The 19,499-nt window shown below is 49.8% G+C and overlaps 2 protein-coding genes across 2 annotated transcripts in view; one reads left to right on the top strand and one right to left on the bottom strand.

The window, feature by feature from the left end:
* The window catches only part of LOC135907339 (endothelin-converting enzyme 2-like), a 45,295-nt gene extending 41,637 nt beyond the window's left edge, over positions 1–3,658 (top strand). The window contains exon 11 of the mRNA XM_065439026.2: positions 2,807–3,658. Coding sequence (XP_065295098.1) covers positions 2,807–3,218 — 412 coding nt within the window. The 3' untranslated portion in view covers positions 3,219–3,658. The remainder of the gene's footprint in view (positions 1–2,806) is intronic.
* LOC135908476 (cholinesterase-like) overlaps positions 1–19,499 on the bottom strand; it is a 281,744-nt gene that overhangs the window by 222,083 nt on the left and 40,162 nt on the right. The gene's annotated exons all lie outside the window — the stretch shown is intronic.

Below are 19,499 nucleotides of genomic sequence, written 5' to 3'. Positions count from 1 at the left end.
TGGCTTCGGATGGGCACTGAGCCATAGAGTTAGTATACTATGTATGCTGCAAGCAGGGATAAGGTGCCTCAGAAAGGCTGCCAACGTTTCGACAGGAGGACCTATCTTCGTCAAAGGTGGCCTTGTCATCCTCGGCAGGTTAGTTAGCAGCTGTGCTGGGCAGTGTCGATGGTACATGTATCTCAGCTACTATCACAGGTGCTCTTGGGTATCTGTATCATAATAACGTCTGGCAAGACGTGGATCAGTATCTATATTTCCGATAGATGAAAGAATCTCTCGTGTATCTTAAGATACAAAATACTGGCTATCGTAACATCACCGCGCGAAACTGTAAACTTTGGCTAAACGCCGCTTCTCAAGCTGGTACTGCTGACACTAAGCCACATGAATAAAACTAAAGGCAGGGACATTCTTCAATCTTTCTACCAGAGCCCTCCAGCGAGGGCACGGGATGAGGTCTGCACGTCCCACGGCAAGACTACAAATGAAGCTGTGGAGGGTGATACGGGCTGGACAAATATCGAAGTGAGGGAAGCTCAGGCTAAAATTGATTATGAAGAAAGACTGAGGAATATGGAAGAAAGTAAATGGCCTGGGAGAGTGTTGAGGTATTTGCACAGAAAAAGACATTGATTCACAGGGGAGCAAAATAACCAGGAAGCTTACCAGCAAGTATACGACCTGTATGGTAAGCTACGTGGTCACAAACAATGTCAAGCGGAAAGTCAGAGAGGCTGAGATAATCTCATGAGTGGCGACAATGGAAAAGAAACCTGCTATGAGTAAATACTTGAGAGGAAAAAATGAAATCAGGGAAGAAATGTTTTATGATAACTCAAAGGGAAGCTTATTACTTTTGGAAGCTAGATGAGGATGGCTTAGAACGCGCACTTGTAAAGTGAGACACAAAAGGAAGAAGCAAGTGCTTGCTGCGGTAAAGCAAGGAAGCATGTTTTATTAGAATATGAAGATATTAGCCCAGCGGTCGATGTAAGCACCTCTGGCCTCCTTGAAGCCCTTGGGTTCAGCGATAGCAAGGGGAAAGTAAACGTGTCCGTAATAGACATTAGTAAGAGGTGAATGAAAGATTCGCGGAAGAAAAGTAGGGAAACGACAAACAATGAAGCGTACAAGAACAAAGGTTGCCAGTAGGGGGTCAGAAAGTGTGGTGATGGAAATTATTCGTCGGGTTTTTTTTCTTTTCTTGTTTTCCCTTTTTTAACATGGGTAAGATTTTGGGCAATATATTAACAAGAGCTTGGTGGAACAACGCACAGCCCGTTCCAACAGGATGCTCACAGCATCCATCCTTCCGTCCATCCGAGCTCCGGATCACGTTGATTGACCCATAGAGTTAGAAAACTAACCCTAGGGGAAAAGCATCGCGAGAAAAGTGGCAACCGCAAAGGCGATGACATGTTGCTACTTTTCATTTTGGTAACGCTGAAGATATAAAAAATCCGGTGCATGAACAAGAATTTATGCGTACGTATGGACAATGCGTAAAGTTCATTCCGTATATCTATCACAAAGTTCCATGGCTCTTTATAAAATTTTGCAGAAAAAATTACAGCGCATGAAAGGGTATATTTCCTGGTGCTTCACTAGAGGGAGTTACCGTATTGAGGAAGGCTCAGGATAGCGTTGATTGCGCATCTCTTCTGAATGTCATCTCGTCATCTGCGTCTGCGCGCCTGCTCAGAGTAGCAACATGGCGGCGGGCTTGGGTTTCCCAATTTCTATGCGTGGATGCTATGAGCAGCTTTTCTTCTAGAGTTGGTTATGTTACCTATATGCACTGAAGCTTTTGCAAAATATTAGCGGGAAAATGGTTAGTCACTCTGTCAGCAGCCTTGAAGCGCTGTGCAATCACCAGTCCAGCTGTAACATCCAGCTTTGACATTTGAGGGCTCATAAATGTAACCTCCTCCCTCTCCCTATGGCTCTACAAGAAAGGCAAAAAATGCAAGTAATGATAGTTGGGGGTGTACTTGAAGGACAGGCTCTGTCACGTCGACAAAAAACGAGTACTGGCACCTTTTGCTCAAAGATCCCATTCTCTGCTTCTAGAATTCAATGCACTTATTTAATCGCAATGGAAGGAGTGCTCACCGGGTGCGTTGAAGACCTCTGCCCATAAATGGAGACTCAAGTCAAGTGGTGCACGCGCGCGCACTTTTTGGACCAATGCGACGCATGGCCGCCTTCTAATCTGCGCAGCCGTGCCAGGACGTGGTTCCCGAACTTTATTATATGGACAGTCCAGGGAAAATTTTGGCTGTCGTCGTAGCTGTGATGTTCCTATATCGTCCAAGAGCGATATATATTATGGTGCTCCGCGTTCCGTGGGCTGTGTTTGCTAAAAGAAAGCCTGCGAAGTTTAGCACAAAAGAATAATGTCTGTATGTGCGCCTAGTGTTGGAGGTCACGTCATAAAGCGCGCGCCAGATGCCTTTCAGTAAAAACTGCAACTTCTTTTTGCTCGCGATAACATGTATTGCGTGGCAGTATCATATCACGTAGTTCTCGAGTCATTACGAGCCTGTGGCGTAAAGGGCCGTACATTCTTACGCGAAACAATTAGCTGTCACTCAAGCGAACATAGCAGCATAAATTTGCCGTGAAATCCAGCACAATAATGGTTTGTTGGATATCGGAAGTAGCAGTCGATCGGAGACATTTTCCGCATAACGTAGAAGTGAACCCCAAGGAGGTCACCCTCCCTAGAAGCGGGCGATCCCTTATGTTCCCTCCTGGCGCAAGTGCTGCCGAAATTCGTGCTAAGTCGCTTCTGCCATTACAGGACACTGCAGTGCTGGCAGCGTTTGGCCAACAGGACGGAACGGAACGGCAGCGGTGGAGGCAACAGCAGCACCGCAACGTCGGAACTGGGCCTCGTCGAGCGTTCCCTGTTCCTGTGGAGCCGCGGCGCGCGCCTGGCCTTCGACGGGATGCGCAGGGTGGTGCAGCGTCGAGCCCTGCACTGGGCGCGCAGCGTCGGCGCAGCCCAGGAGCAGTGGCAGACGCAGCAGCGCGTCTTCTTCGCCCGCTTCTGCCTGCTCGCGTGCTCGGCGGCCTTCGACGGGAGCGGGGGCAAACGAGGCGTGCTCTCCCCGCGGCTGCGCTGCATGCTGCCCCTGGCCAACATGCGCGAGTTCCACGCGGCTTACAACTGCACCCACATCAACGAGACCAGCTACTGCCCCAGCCTGTGATCCGAGGGGCATTTCGTTTGCGGTGCTTCGCTGGTTTCGACGGCGCTGGCTGATTCTGTGAAACGTTTTAGGTGTAGTGTGATCTGCTTCTGTTTGCTTTTATTTCGCCGCGGAACTTGCGCGACGAACGTCGTGTAACTCACGCAGCATAAACTGGGGTCGCTCGACGCCAGCCGCCATCGTAGATCCATGACGTGTCTCCTTTTGGAATAAAGATTTCCCGCGATTTTTTATCTGCCCCCCTTGGTAGGAGCGTGGCATGAATGTCGAACGTCATCGCCCGAATAATAATTAAACAAAATGGACTCGCTTATAGCAAAGCTTCCTTCGATTGCATAATAGTTTCCGTATTGCCGGCTACGGCGTACTTCGCTTCGTCACGGTGCGAAAACTAATGTTTTAAACAATGTTCTACAAAACCAGCAATATTGTTGAGTTCAGACATCCAGCATCTGCACTTCCCTGGAATTCTCGGTTGTGTCACCATGGCGACATGAAGTCACATTAACAAGGTTGCGGTACCGTATTCCGTAGGTATGTTTATTTGTACCTGGGTGGTTAGACGCAGTCTCCCCTCTGTCCTTTTTGTAATCAACCGGAGATGTTAAAAAGTTCGACAGCATGTTACGCTCTTGGAACACGTGAAGGCGAAAGCCCGCTGCACACTTGGTGATGCACTATGTTATACGCTCGGAGGAGTCGGATTTCTTGCAAGGGATAACGAGCCCCAGTGCTAAGTAAACTTGTGGCAAGCCGCTGTCTGCGAGCTTCGGTTTCCTCTCTACGTTGCCGTCTCGCATCGTCGCTTTGCCTCATTCGCAGTTCGGCTTCTTGGGCTCGTTTTCGACGCTTAGCTGCAGCGCCTTCGCGCGCTCGAATAACGGGGTCAGACTCGGGGTCCACGGGTCGTCCCAAAGGACATGGAATTGGCGACAATAGCCGGTGCGGCTGCACCAACTACAATCACCAAGGCGGACAAAACCGCTGCATAATACGATAAAAACACCCACTACGTCAGCGAGCCTACCGCCGAGGTCGACTGCCACAGTGAATCTGTCTGCGCTTTTGAAGCCAAAGAGAGGCAGTGAACAGCGTTCCGTAGATCTGCCGGTTCACGTCATGCCGACGCACTATGCCGTCACGATTGCATTAAACGACGAGAACTTTATTCTTTATACACGCTGGCACATTGCGTTGCGCACAGGAAATGACAAATCGCGAACGCTCCGCGCTTACATAGGGCTTTCTTTGTTTTTCAAGGTGACGCTCTAAAGAAAAAAAAAGCTGTCCGTGGCACACAACACAATCCCGCCTCTAAGGTCACGTTGCTGTCGTGGGAAAGCTCAGTGGTTTTTTATAAAATGAAATAGAAAGCACGTGTAACAACGGAGAAAACAGAGAAATAAGCTGACTTTAGCGATTCCTTCTGCTGCTTTAGTACGACTCACGTGTGCTTCAAGATGAACTTCTTTGCGAGAACCCCATCGTAAAAACTGACTTCTTTACGATGTCCACAATGTCGTCCTCGTTCGCTACTGTATTTGCCTGGTCAGTCATACAAAATGTTCTGACACAACTCTGATAAAAAATTCTCGGGGTCTCTTCCTCCGCGGCCCCAAAAGTCACGCGCGGGTAATTGAATGCTGTAAAATGGATGGTGTTCTGAGCAGCGTTTTGCGTGCGTCACAGCGATATCGTGCCTGCCAGTCAATTCGGTAGGACGCGGAGACCCCTAGCACGCGTTGCGCGTGGCCCACGTGACCACGCATATGTATCCGGTATCGGCCCATTTGGTATGACTGTTCGCCGGGGTACCGCACCGACTAGAATTGATCAAGCCTGGACATAGCGCAATAATTGATATTTTCTCGGCAGAGGCCGACCACGCAAGTGCGGCAAATCCCGGGAAAATAAGCATAGAACGGTTTGCTTTAATAAAGAAGTTCTGCTCTTAAATTCCTAGTGTTGGTTTAGCGAGAATATGTAGGTGTCATTTGTTTTATGACTGCGTAATCCCGTAGCATTCTTTGTGAACTTCAAGCGTTTCAACCTTGTCTATCTAGCCTCCTAAGGCCGCGCTGCTGGAGGTGCCTACAAACATGAGCCGCTGGATATACGCACGTGTTCGTGATGCCGTTGTGGTCGCTGGATAGTCGCCATTCGAGCTTCGGCGTCCGACTCTCGCCTCTGATTCTCGCCTATTAGCTCCGCTCGAGCCAAGTGGGCCGCGTAAGATTCGGGCATCTCGGATGCGGAACTCTGGTTGGTGGCCGCCTCCGTGTGAACAATGATTCGAAAGCAAGTTTCCCACGAGCATTCTTATTCGAACGCAGAACAGCAACACGCCGCCTTCCCGTTCTTCCCCACAATCATACCATACTTTCACGGCACTTCTCATATATATACCAGGCAGTTTAGCCAAGCGTCGAAGCCTGTTCTAGTGCATGAAGTTTGAGCACGATGGGGCGCAGCGCCGAACTCCAGCACGGCAACGTCACTACAGCGACTGGGATCGACGGCATCGGCTTTCGAGGCTAACAAAGAAGCTCTTGGAGGGCGCAGCTTCGTCAAAAAGCGCATCAAATCAGTCTTTGCTTTCCTGAGGGGTTTACTTGAGCAGCTCGAGGATAGCGTGCAAGTACGGTACTACTGGGCGCAAAGGAAGAGTAACGTGATAGCAATGAAAGAGTACCTAGGCAAGCCCACGTTCTTTCTTACCCTTAGCATGCCCGAAGTGTACAATGAGTGCCTGCTCGAACTCGTCGAGGCATTCAAAGAGGTAGTTAAGGAGCACACTACCGCAGGGTTAACGCCATAGCCAGCTACCCGCAAAACGCTTAGCATGACTTCGATTCCCTCTGTACGTGGCACCTGCATAATTTTGTTGTTGTTCACCCATCAAAGCATAGCACGTGACCAAAATAGGCGATGGGTGAAGAATCCATTTTGGTGCTGCTTTATCTTCTACCCCATCGCGTGGCGTGCTCCACAACTGGTCCCTTCTTCCTTTTCAGTAGCCTATTCCAAAAATAAAGTTGAAAGGATTTTAGTGATCCAGCACACATGCTGGAATCTTTGTGAAGCGGAGCTTTAGGGAAGCGATAATTTAAATAGAATGATAATACGCGAATCACACGCGCTGTGAGAATAGATACTATGCGAGACATTTTCCATGTAGCTTGGTATCCAGCACCATTTGGGGTCCTGAAAGGCGTTAACATGAACCAATGTGCCTGTGTAAGGAAACCGTTTGTGTGCGTGACGCGAGCTTTCGTGCGATGACAGCATCAAGGCGATGGCGACGGTAACGAGAGAGAGAGAAAGCAAAAAGCTTTATACCAGGTCAGGCTAAGACCGATAGATATTGGTTGGCGTCGGCGAGCTTCGGCGCCGACGCCAACCACACCCGCCAGTGTGGAGGTGGGGAGTAAGGGCCGATTTACGCTCGAGCCGCCCAACGCCGCAAGCCGCACCGCACGCGTGCGGTCGCGCGAAAGATTGCGCGTATCAAACACTTGTGCACAAATTTCGGTTTACAATGTGTAAGGTATTGACTGTGCACACAATGTAAACGCTAATTTGTGCACAAGTGCTGGATACGTCCAATTTTTCGCGCGACCGCACGCGTGCGGTGCGGCTTGCGGCGATGGGCAGCTCGAGCGTAAATCGGCCCTTAGGGAAGTGAGGTGATTGTAGGTCTGCAGGGCAAGAGAAAAGGATGTGCTCTACATCTGCGCACGTAAAGGGGTAGTTAGGACATGAGGGGTCGGAGCGCTAACGAGAAAGATATAGGCGTGCGGGAGTGATCAAATTAAGTGTTGAGCTGCATGGCTCTGAGGGTGTGTGCTCGGGCAGTGGAGATGAAAGCGTGTGGTGGCGGAAGAGTCTGCAATGAATGCCGGATGCGTTTATAGTGCTGCGTCAGTGTTTTGTTATAAAAGTGTGTCTCGCCCGCTGTGGGCGGATAAGGCCGGGATACCACCGGCGCCCTGCTATTAATCTCGCGTGTAAGCTCATGAGCGAGATGATTGCCGGTAATCCACACATGATCTGGCACCCACACGACACTGACTAAAGCAGGGGAGAGAAGGGACAAAATGTCAGAAGGGTCGTCACGAAGATTATCGGGAGTCTTTTGTCGCGAAGAGCCTGGACTGCCGCCATGGAGTCCGAGCAAATGCGACACCGGGAAGATGGAGGGAGACGGGTCAGTTCTTGCGTCGCGTGGACGATCGGGGCCAATCCAAGGGATAGAAGGGAGATAGGAAATGAGAAGGGGCCAGCAGTAAAACCGATGGGAATGCCAAGGGGTGCGGCATTGTAACACAAGCAGTGGAGCCATGAGTTTGGTAATACGGTGCGTCAACTTAGCATGTGACAGTGTCAGGTGGGAAGGGGTCGAGGAGGTGAGCGCGGGGTTGTCGTCATCCCTTATGTAGATGTGGGGTCATATTACAGGGAACACAGACACAGTGAAGATTGCTGGGCGGAGATCATTGAGGGGCGTGCAGAGGAAAGTCATTGGCCCGGATGCCAGCCGGCTGTTGTAGCCAAGGACCCCGTGCAGGACTGTATAGTTGGCCAGTTGGCGATCCCTGTGAAGGCGCAAAAGCTCTGAGTTCTGCAAGAGGAAAAAATAGGCCTGTTGCGTGTTTGGCTGTGTATGCCTGTGTCGGAATATGTAGGGTAGTTTTATAGAGAGTTGTTAAAGCCGATTGAATGCATGCGATGCATTTGTGTCTGCGTAAGTGTGCTGTGTGTCAGGGAATAAAGGAGTTTATTCCAGGCAAAGGCTGTTACAAGTTTATTGACTCTGCATTCGTCGAGGCCGCCGCGCCGCTTGAGCACTCGTCGGATGCTTGGCGGCGAGTTGCTTGGCGGCAAGTTGTGATCGTGGATTGTATTGCTCGGGTGAAAGAGTGGTCTTAGAGGAGGAAGCCTAAAACCCGGCAGGATGACGTGCGGGGGATGGGAGTACCGGCCAGAGTGAGAAAAAGGAAGGGTCACAGACCGTTGGTACTTAGCAGTGGAAAGGAGCAGCAGCTCAGATTTCTCTGGAGGTGCTTGCATATCGGAGCGGGAGAGTAATATGGAAATGAGGTTGACACCTAAGCGTACTGTGAATCCCATCAACGTACGCTGAACGGTTATATCATCACCATAGAGAATGGACTGTTGGTCGGGAATCTCATCCAAGGCCTTTGCGAGAGGGGCTAGCCCGGGACTAAAAAGGGTTGGAGAGAGCACGGCCCCTTGAGGTGTTCCGCTAGTGAGTGAGATGGGCGGGAATAACGTGGGCCCGAGTCAGAATTGAGCTTGCCGGGAGCGGATTAAAGAAGAAACGTAAGACTAGAGTCAACATCCGCAGCCGGTGTCTTGAAGAAGAGGATAGCTTCGTGAAGTAGGGTATCGAAGCCTAGCGCACGTCCACAGTGACAAATACGTGAACTTGACACCCCGCATGTTGAAAGAATAAAGCTTCCTGGAGAAGAAGGAAGAGGTCTTGAGTAGACATGTGGGGAGGGAAACCAATCCGATTGTGCGGAAGGAAGTGAGTATCATCGAGAAGGCCGTAAGACGTGCGATCACCGTGCGTTCCATAGTTTTCCCGACACAGGAAGTGAGTGAAATGGGTTGCAGGTTGGAGAAGGCGGCGGGCTTTCCAGGTCTTGATATGAGAGTTATGGTAGAACAGGTCCATTAATCGGGGAGAGTGCTGGTGGTCCAGTGCTGATTTATTTTCTGTAAAATAAATTCTTCATCCGAGTCATGCAGATTCTTGAACAGGGAGTAGGTGATGTGGCCCGGACACGGAGTTGTAACAGCCTCGTTTTGAGCCAAAGCTCGTTCCATCTCGTATAGAGTGGAGGGGTTGTCGAAATCGCTATTGGGAGGCCCAGTGTATTTAGGGTACAGGGAAGGGAGTGAGGGAGGGATGTACATATCAGCGACCCGTTGAAGGAGGGAAGTAGCACCATATCGGAGAGGTACATTTGGATTGCGAAGAGAGGAGCAGATTGACCTCCAAAGAGAGACCGGAAGGGCACACAGGCTGTTTTACTGGGGGGTGGGGGAGTTGATAGACTCGCATATGTGATCCTAATTTTGTGTGTCAAGGGTGGATCAATGAATTAGTATGTCGTGTTGAGTGTGTCTAACGTGTCTAAGCTCAGTTTTGTTAGGTTGGGCACGGATGTGGCTAGGATGTCTACGACGTCTCCAGAGACGCATCCGATGTGGGTCGGCGTGGCCCAAAGGAGTGTTAGCTTCTGTAGTAGTGGTGGCCTGGGATCGCGTTCGCCGCAGCGAGTCCACCCGCACATTATAATTGGGAGTTGACTCCTAGACTCGCAGGCGGTGATAGAGGTCCTAGTTACTCTGGGTGATATTTTCTTTGGGTTTATGAGTGAGGGTAAGCTTAATTTCAGTCATGTGATGGTCGGATAGGAGGGGGTCCGGAAGGACTTGCCAGATCTGTGGAGAATTGTAGTCATGGTGAAAAGTGAGGTCAGGCGTTGTTTGGCGTTGCGTCGCGTGTCCATCCCGCGTGGGTGTGTCTGGTATATTGGTGAGTGTATATGAGTGCTGCATAGTGCGTGTGAACATCGCAGAGGGGCGCAGAGTGTTTTGGTATCCCCAGATGGTATTTCGGACATTGAAGTCTCCACCAAGAATAATGCCACGTTGTTTTAGAAAGGATCTAATAAAATGAAAGAGAGGAGCGAGCATGGTGGTAGAGTTTAAAAGAGTTGAATGCTGGGATAGTTGCTATTCTGACACAAAAACCATGTTGAAATACAGCGCGACGGGACGGCACAGAATTGGGATTGCGCCTGTGATCGTCTTCCTTTCTGTTGTGTCGTCTCGTTGCGTTGTATTTCAAAATGGGGGTAGAATTTGGGGAATTGTTAACATTCAGAAGTGGGAGAGGAGGGTGCTAATAAGAAAGGGCTGTTATGGAAGTAGCGTGGATGGAACATCTTACTGTTCATAAGTGATCTCACGGCGAATATACGTGGAAAGCAGTAGTGCGGCGAGGTCGGCGTGCAGAGCTCGATAGCCTGGGATGTTATTGGTGTGCCTTGTCTCTTGTAGTAGGATAAAATGAGGTAGTGTGGTTTGCGTAAGGAGCCATTGCTGCAAGGGGATGCGGTTTGTCGAGAGGCTACGGCAGTTCCACTGAATTAATGTGACCGCCATGATGTTGGTTATTAAAAGGTTTAGTTGAAGCGAGAAGAGTGGGGGCCAAATATTGGGGGCCAGTCCATAACGGGTACCCGGTGGGTGAGCTTGAAGGGGTAGTTTTTGAAGAATGCGTCTTTAAGCCGTTGTCACGTACCGACTTGCACGCTTAGCCACGCAGCACCCGCGCGCGTCAATGCTGCCGCTCTTTGTTTGACAAGGCACGCGCCATCATCCAGTCAGTCATCTGAGTCAAATGTAGATGCCCTTTTGTAGTCTTTTATTAATGCGACAGCGTTAAGGGCTCCATGTCACAAGAAATCCGGTGTCGGAGTCTTTGGTCGAACGTCGTTTGGCGAAAAATCATTCCGAACCACAATCACCCAGGCCCTCCGCTTGGCGCAAAGGCGTCACTGAACTAATTAAATTCCTCAAATTAAAGTGAGTAAGAAATATCGCCTACTGACGTGATAGCGTCGGATTGTAATTTGAACATACCAGAAAACATCATTCTTTTATGCGGAAACTCAAACATAACCCGTACAAAAAAAATTATTGAGAAGGCATTGAAATAGGGTTGGTCAATGTTGAGTTTTTTATTGAGGAATTATTGAGAGTATGTTGGAGAATTGTTGGGTTGAGTGTTGAGCACTCTTGAATATTGGCCACTGAAATCGAATTGAATCACCATTGGGTACCTCAATGTTGAATAATTGTTAACTTCCCATTGAAAGACCATTGTGCTTAAACGGCTTGTGTTTGTTTTGTTGAATGGTTGTTGACTTACCATTGATTCTGCGTTGAACTGACGTTGTGGTAGTTCTGTTGACCTGTTGTTGAGTTATTATTGCCACAGCATTGAAAAGCATATCGTGGCACAGTTGAGATGCCATTGAGATTTCAGAAGTCGTCATTGAAATATGATTGACGTTTGCACGTCAATCTCTTGCACGACTTGCATGTCTCTTGCACGACGACAAGGTGCTTTTGGCGTGAACACTTTAGCATCTGGGAATTTACTGCATACGTAATCTGTGAGAAGGGAACGTGGACAGAAAATGAGATTGCGCGGATAAAGAATCTGCCACACACTGCACATAACTACGCACGAAATAGAAGTACACACTGTACTGGCAAGTAAAAATTTGCGACTCTTTACGAGTGCCGTCGAGAAAAGGAAGGAATGGGTTGCTACGGTAAATGTTAGCTAAAACACGCACAGCGATGTTTCACAGTGGGGAAAATATTCCCGGCTCTCTCGCAGAACCAAAGACCACGCGACAGTGCATAGCCCACACCAAACAGATATCGAATCTTTGCGTAGAAGTCCAGTAGAAGGGATGACCTAAACATACGCCGAGAGCGATGCGAGCGTGAGCGTGCCTGTACGAGTGAGAACATGTACCGCTTCTTTGAAGCTAGCCGCGCTCTGGCGTGGCTCCGATCATCCCGAGCGATTTGTGTGCAGAACGTCGCGTACACGCCCTTGCGTTGCGCGGTAGCGTCCACGCAGTGAGCTAGCTGCGTGGACGGAGCGGAGATTCGGAGCGGTCCAACTCAAAGAGGCAGCAGAGAACGGTGGCATGTTTCGGTTATCGCTTATTAAAATTGTACAGTACGCCTTCAACGGCAAACCGCCGCGCTAGATAAAGATGCTTACTGTGGTAGTTTTGGCGGTGATAGACGATAAGGTGAGCCCGTCGGCGGCTGTGTTCTTTGACCACGTCACCACACCTCTGTTCATTTGCGCTGTGTATCCGTGTACAGTCACCGCGCGGAAGCTGTGACTAATCGGTTGGCCGTTCTCCGAAAATCCCAGGGAGGCGAAATATATTTCGCGGTGCGCCGCATCATTAGCCGCAACCTAAATCGAGGCGCGCTTAACCGCTACGGCACAAAAGGTGATCACACTAACCGTATGGTGTACGATGAGCTACTACGGAAAAAAAAAATTCTGATGTTCCACGTGCCAAACCAACGATCTGATTATGAGGCACGTCGTAGTTGGGGACTCTGTAATAATTTTGACTTCCTGGAAATTTTTACGTGCATACAATGCACAATGCACGAGCGTTTTTGCATTCCGCTCCTTTGGAATGCGGCCGCTGCAGGGATCGTATCCACGACCTCGAGCCCCAAATTGCCATGGAGGCCGCCATAGTTACGAAATGCGTAAGCGTGAAGTGCAACACCGCCTTCCGGTACGAGTGTGGTACAAGCGTAGCACAGCTGCACACCTGCTGCACGATTATTTGTCGCGGTTCTCCTAAACTCGTAGTGCCTGCTCAACTCGTAGTGCCTGCTAAACTCGTAGTGCCTAAATACCTTGAAAGGCAGCGCGCCTCTCACGTATCGGAACGCGATAAGAAGCGCTTAGACGGCATACGTGAGCCCCCATGAAAAATGACGTGGCCACTGTACAATATTATCACTGCGCAAAGAAGCCGATCCTTGTGTTCCACTTGTGTTCTCTCATACAAATGAAGGAAACGTTATTAGACATGAACAAATGAAGCAATGCAATTTTACGCACATGGGGCGCCGCTGCCTCTTCGCCTACCATTGTTTCAAACGAAGTGACGGCGGCAGCGAGAGTTAGTATCGCGCGCATTTGCTCCGGGGCATGCGGTTTGCTTCAAGAAAGTGAACGGTGTGCTTAACATGTCACGCTCGTCAATGTCAAAATAGAAAAGAAGGCTACGTGCCCAAGAAAAGGAGATTACTTACCTATCTTCAGAAGTGCGGCTGCGACTGTTTCGGGGTGCCTTCTCTCCAACAAGCATCATGGCCTCTGCCGCGCAACTCATCAAAACCGTCAGGCTCGCACATCAGTAGAAGACTAGTTGTTGGGTGAGCCAACCACTTCACCGGATAAACGTCCCACTTATCGTCGTTAAAGCATTTCACTAAAATGTGCATCATTGTGTCCGAAAAGAAAATACTTTCATCAAGAAGCACGAGGCGTAAACCACCGCACAACTGCAACCGAATAACTGAGTCCGAAAGCCGTTCACAGCTTCACATGACTTCACTATCGTATTAAGTTATAAAAACCTTTCAAACACAAAAAATGGCACTTTAGAACCACTAATTAATTAGCAATAATTTTTTATCTACTAACCTTCATAAATTATTAAGAACTACCTAATTTATAGCGCAAACAATAAATACTACGACTAAAAATGCGACTACGAAACTAGCGGTAACCATGTGTACTGTTGCAAAAGTGTACGCAAAACGAAGCTCGGTGCGCCCGTTTGCGCGCACACATACACACCCGAACTCTACCTTAACGTATGTCGCGCCACCTAAAAATAAAAATTACTACTAGTTTTGCTATTTTTACAAAAATGAAGCTTCTAAAATAGTTTGTAGCGTTTTTGCAGATGACAAGGTGACAAGTAAGGTACAATAAGAGTCCGTTACCTGTATTTCTTTGATTTCCCTTTGGAGTTCTTAACTGAACATACGAGACCTGCAGGCTTGGGAGAGGACGACCGTTCGGCGAGGCTCACATAAATCGCGTGCTGCTTGCAAGGCGAGAAACGGGAGCAGCCGCAGATACAACGATTAGCTGTGATACTGTTGCGGCTGTTGCTGAATCTGAAGCTCTTTGAAGTCAATGGTTATAGCGGCTGCGCGCTGCGATCTCAAAGCGCGTTCATTCTTTGATCTCTAGTACCACGGACATTGGACAAAAACTATATTTGCTTTACGGACAGAGGGTACGTCGCAGGAAATTCGAAGACCTCACCCGTGTATGTTTGTAGCGTGTGCGCGCTTGCATCCTACGGTTCCCACAGTGCGTCCGATGCTCGAAGGTAGGGTCGTCGCCTCTCGGCACCTGTCTTATCGCCGGCCGCGCTGCCGCCGTGTCTACTTTTGGGGTACTCCACGTGCGCGTAGTCACCGTGTTTGCAAGTGAATTTCGCATTCTTCTGCTCCCCGAAACGTGCTCATTTCGGATCGTACCAATGGTTATGTCATCTAGTGTATGTTAAAACGACGATGGCATTTGTACACCGGCGAAGAAATAAATCGTTATGAACTTGGGCGGCGATGTATCTAGTCTAACGTTGCAGTTTCTACGTAGCGAAAATGGCTACGAAAGTGGGGCGGTCCCGGAGATAGGCGCTTCAAAGCGCCAGCTGTAGCGACAGCACCAGGAAGTGGCACGCGGCGTACACGCCAAGCATTTCAGAGCTTACTGGCTTTCGAATGAGAGGAGTATGCGCGCGCTCGTGGCCTATTGGTTAGAGTACCGGGCTCGACGGCCGACGTTCGATTCCACCCCATCGGTCACACATAATTTTCTATTAATGAAAGCGAGGCGAAAGAAGAACCTACCTGCCGCAAAGTGACAGGAATGAGGTTGGAACGCATCGCAAAACATGTTTGAAATGTCTTCATATCCGAGTCCTAATTATTGTATACTGGACTCAACTGCTACACAACAAAAGAACAACTAGAAAAATCAACACAAATTACCCAATAAATTGTTTATTGAGAACACTCAACGGTAAAATTGTTGTGCAAAAGTTGAGTGAACTCAATTGCTCTTGAAAATTTGTTGAAGTCAGTTGTTTCAACAATTCCCCAACAATATATCAATGGTTAATCAACACTCATTTTTGTACGGGAAACCTTGTTTACAGCATTTCTACCATTCATACAGCGGTGCGCTGCGCTCGGTCCCTTGCAACAACACCGTCCAGATGGCGCTCGCCTCCGCGCGTCCGCGGCCCACGCAAGAGGCCGCGTTTCTGCCACGAATCTCGCCCGTTCGCCTTCGTGCATAGCGTTCACCGCCAGTGTTTCCCGGTATACATTACGGTTACATAATCTGCATTTGCCGGGAAGTGTGAGAAACAGTCAGGGATATTTGAATGCTGTCGCATTCCACTCTTAAGGGCAAAGCTTAAGCATCCTCCATTTTTTTTCCTCAACGCTGCGGCACGATGAAGCGAAGGTTCGTCGTGGGGTGGCGGCCTCTGAGCAGCTGGCGGCGCGTTTCGCTACATTCGGATGCCGAAGTGGCTCGCAAACGCCACGCTACCAAAACTCGCAGGTGACGCGCTTCGCGTTTAGAACCACTCAGCGTGGCAATGCGGTGGCCCGTAGAAAACGATATGGCTCAAGAAGGTACGCCTTCTTAGTGGTTTTGCCCCACAGAGAATAAAACATTGCGTTACTTCACAAGGTTCCCCTGTGCACTCGGGCACGATTAACGCAGCACTTCAGCGGGTGGCATGAGGTACAGTCGCCCAAATCTTTAACTGGTGTGCGGGAGCGGCGACTTTTCCGTGCGTCAGAGCCGTTTGACGGGGCGAGGCTGGAAACAGTCTGAGGCTAAGCGCATGCGGACAAAGCGCGCTCAGCTGGGCCCATCGTCTACTAGGCTGTTTCCAGCCTCGCCGCGTCATACGGCGCTGACGCCCGGAAAAGTCGCCGCTCCCGCACACCAGTTAAAGATTTGGGCGACTGTACAATAGGTAGATGCTAGAGTGAAACATAATGACTCAATATAGCGTAGACAGTGACCAGCACAATAGATCGAATAAAACACAAACAAGTCACACATGGAGCAACAAAGAGGAACAACATATTGTGTATCGCATATGTCTCGCCCAAGTGCATGCAGGACGAAGAGTCCCGCATATCATAGCAAATGATTACGCAGATAAGGCAGCTCGGACGACAAACCATGAAGACCGCTGCGTCCTCATTCCTCTCTCAATGATCGACGTTGCGAGACCGCTTTGCGTTCTAGCACGCACACTCTCGTTAGCTGAGTGGAACACCACACAGACAAGCCGCACCAAACTGCACAGGCTGTTAGATATGGAGCTGGTTCCTGCGATTACTTCGAGTTCCCCAGACCACATCGGATTGCAGCACAGCTAATTGAGGAATGCAGAAGCAGGAAAGCGCATTCCAGAGAAGCGGCCGAGCAAACAAGTTTAAGGCAACAAGTTTACGTGCCAACAAGTTCGTGCGCCGCCGGGATTAGCAGGTGGGCATCCGACAATGAAGCAGGTGCAGCCCTCCCCTTCTCATTGTTCGAGGTGCATTGCCAGTCTGCGAGGCAAGACCGCAGCAAGCCGCCAGGTGTGACACCACGACACGGGCGCCTACCATTGGCTGAAAGTGGCGTCATCGGAGTGGACTCTCCCATTGGTCAAACATGACGTGACTTGCAGTGCTCGAAGGGTTTATAAGAAGCCTTCCAGAGAGACCTGAGGATTCTGGGACATGCCCTGATTCCCTGATTCACCTCTCTCGAACTTCTTGCCGCGGGCCGCAGCGTCCGAGTTGCTGCCGGCCCGTAATGACGGTACGTCTGTTAATTGACGCTCCCCTCCTTGTACATAATGTAGAATAAATCCTCCCAAGTTTTGGGTTTTCATCCCGAAGTCCCGTACTCCAACCCCTACATCTGGTTGGCAGCGGTAGGATCGCCTCCGAATGCATCAGCTGGTGGCAACGCTACGGATCAACCTTCGTCGAGAGAGACCCTAAGGAACCGGGAAGAGCGAAGAAGAGAGAGCCTTCGTCGAAAGAGGTCCGAAGAGACTGGGAGTATCGAAGAAGGAGCGAGCCTTCGACCCAGGGAGTCCGGAAGGAACCGGGAACAGCGGACAGATGAACCGGATGGCAGGGTGCTGCAACCGTAAGTGAGCGCGTGGTTTTTTTCCTTATGATTCGCCAGACTCAAAGGTTGTGTGTTCAATTTTGATAGTTCTGGGAATCGGGAGTTTGTTGCATTGTGTGTTTGCACAAATTAATTAAGGAAAACAGTTCTAACCACCTGTCGGGGCAGCTGCCATGGATCTTAGAAGGTTGACGAGGTTGGATTTGTTGTTGGTGTGCGACGATTTGGGAGTTGAGGCGGACGAACGGATGGAAACGCCAGCTATCATAAAGGCGATTAATGATAGTGGCAATGATGAGAAAAGCATTGAGCTTGCTTGGGAAGTGATACAGGAGCCACGGGAGCGTGTGCGTCGTGTACGTTTGCGAGAGCGTCGAGAACTTAGGAGTGAGCGTCAGCGTGAAGAACGCGAGAATGAACGGAAGCAGGAGCTTCAAGAACTTACTCTTAGGTGTGAGCGTCACGGACGTGAGAATGAACGCGAACGTGAGCGAGAGGAAAAGTATGAGAGAGAGAAGGCAGCACTGATCAAAGAGATACAGTATTGTGATCAGTTATTGGCACAGAGACAACGGCTGTCTGAGAATTCTGTAGGTAGTACAGAGCGAAAGAATGAGGAAGCATCTAGCAGATTTTCGCCAGAAGCCGACGAAAAGAGTAGTGCCTGTGAGATTGGCTGCAGATTCATAAGTGAAGGGAAAAGGCTAGCTGCTAACGATGCCTTAGTGGCAATAGAGGCCGTTAAAGGCCAGAGTGAGAGCGACGAGGTGCTGTGCCAACAGATGACTGTGGAGACAGCTAGGCCAGCTGCGAACAAATTGGCACAGTCACCGCGTGTGTGCGTCGCTAGTAAGGTTAGCGAGGTTGCTAGCGAAGAAAAGGGTACGGCTGACCAGACAGAAGCGAGCACCCATGTAGAGCCAGATGTGCGTGCAGAAGTGAAGTGCGGGCTGGACGATGCAGTTGAGAATAGCTCTCGGGGTGGCGAGCTCCGTAGCTCACGAGAGAACAACTGCATTGTTCAGGGATCGGTGCGGCTCTCCGCCAGTCTAGATAGCCTAGATAGGGATGATTCAGTGATTAATCATTCGGACTGTGCGCGTGAGACAGCGATCGATACCGACGGGCTGTGTGCCGATGCACAGCGTGAGCTGGGCAATGTAGCAGAGGGCAGTTCGCAAGAGTGCGAGTTGTCTTACTCGAGTAAAGCCTGCTGCATTGTGCCAGAGTCGGTTGAGCTGTCCGCCAGTCGAGGCAGAGAGAGTGTTGATTTAAATGTAAATCACTCAGACTGTGCGGGTAAGAGACCGATCCGGGCCGACGAAATGTGTACCGGCCAGCACGAGGCACGAGAAGGCGACATGAAAGCGAGTGCGAAGAGAAAGCGCCGCAGGAAGAAGCGCCCTAAAGATAGGAGCGCGGTAATTAATGTAGCGCCGCCAAAGATGGCGAGAAACCCAAAAGGGCAGGGCGCGAGGAAGAAGGTGCGGTCGTCTAGGACGATGTTGACGCATCCAGAACGTTCGAGCCACAGGTCAAAAGGGGACCGCGAAGAATGTTCTGCGCGGACGCGGACAAAGGGCACGGGGCAGTTAATCTCCTCGTCGTTCCGTAGTTCTTTTCAAAGCTCAGCGTGCAGTTCGAAGAAACGCAAGGTGGCAGGACGAGACCAGGTGGGGAGTAGCGACGCGGTCAATCGAGTTCGTGTTGAAAGCGGGGCGCGGGGACGCAAATTGGCAGTAGACCGTAACGTCTTGGGGGAGCTTTTAGTTAGTCAGCCCTTTTGTTGTCTCTCGGCAGCCAGAGTAGCTTTCAAGCCGCGACCACAGCGAGGACGGCTCAGAGTATGAGTCAGACATAAGCGTTTGGCAAGGGAGGCGAAGAGCCCTTCCGTAGAAATGGAGTGTCTTATTTTGTTTTATTTTTGAGCATCGGAAAGTTTTCGCGATTTGAGACTAGGATTTCTTTCAATGTGTAAGGTTTGCGCTTTGTTTGTGTTTTCGTTTGAGAAGCTCCGTGATTTGAAAGATGAGGTTTATGTAAACATGTAGTCTCGCGAGATGCTCATTAATAAGTAGACAGGCTTTTTTATGTGTGTGTGTGTGAGTAACCTGAGGGTCAAGGTTATTGTTGAAAGGCCTATCGTAACGCGCGTGTGTGTTATTGAACCTTCTTTAAGTGTTTTTGAATTTTGTAAGGTTAAGCGCGTAGGTTTTCAGTGAGTGCATGATTTGCACTGAGAAGCGTTCTTAGTTCCATTAGCGCGTGTCCTGTGTGGACGGAAGGGAGCAGATTTAGGACTGGGTTGCTCTGGCAGCCGTATTCTGACTTCTTTAGTGAACGTGCGTGGAAAGAGTTAGTAGAAGACGCATTATTTTAAGAGTTCTGCGGAGTGTGTAAGTCCCGCAAGTTTAATTGTTCGTTTACGTCACGTGTCCTGTAGGACC

This window comes from Dermacentor albipictus, chromosome 1 (genome assembly GCF_038994185.2).
Source record: "Dermacentor albipictus isolate Rhodes 1998 colony chromosome 1, USDA_Dalb.pri_finalv2, whole genome shotgun sequence".
NCBI lineage: Eukaryota > Metazoa > Arthropoda > Arachnida > Ixodida > Ixodidae > Dermacentor > Dermacentor albipictus.
Note: the sequence above shows the minus strand (reverse complement) of the source record. Positions and strands in the feature narration are given on the sequence as shown.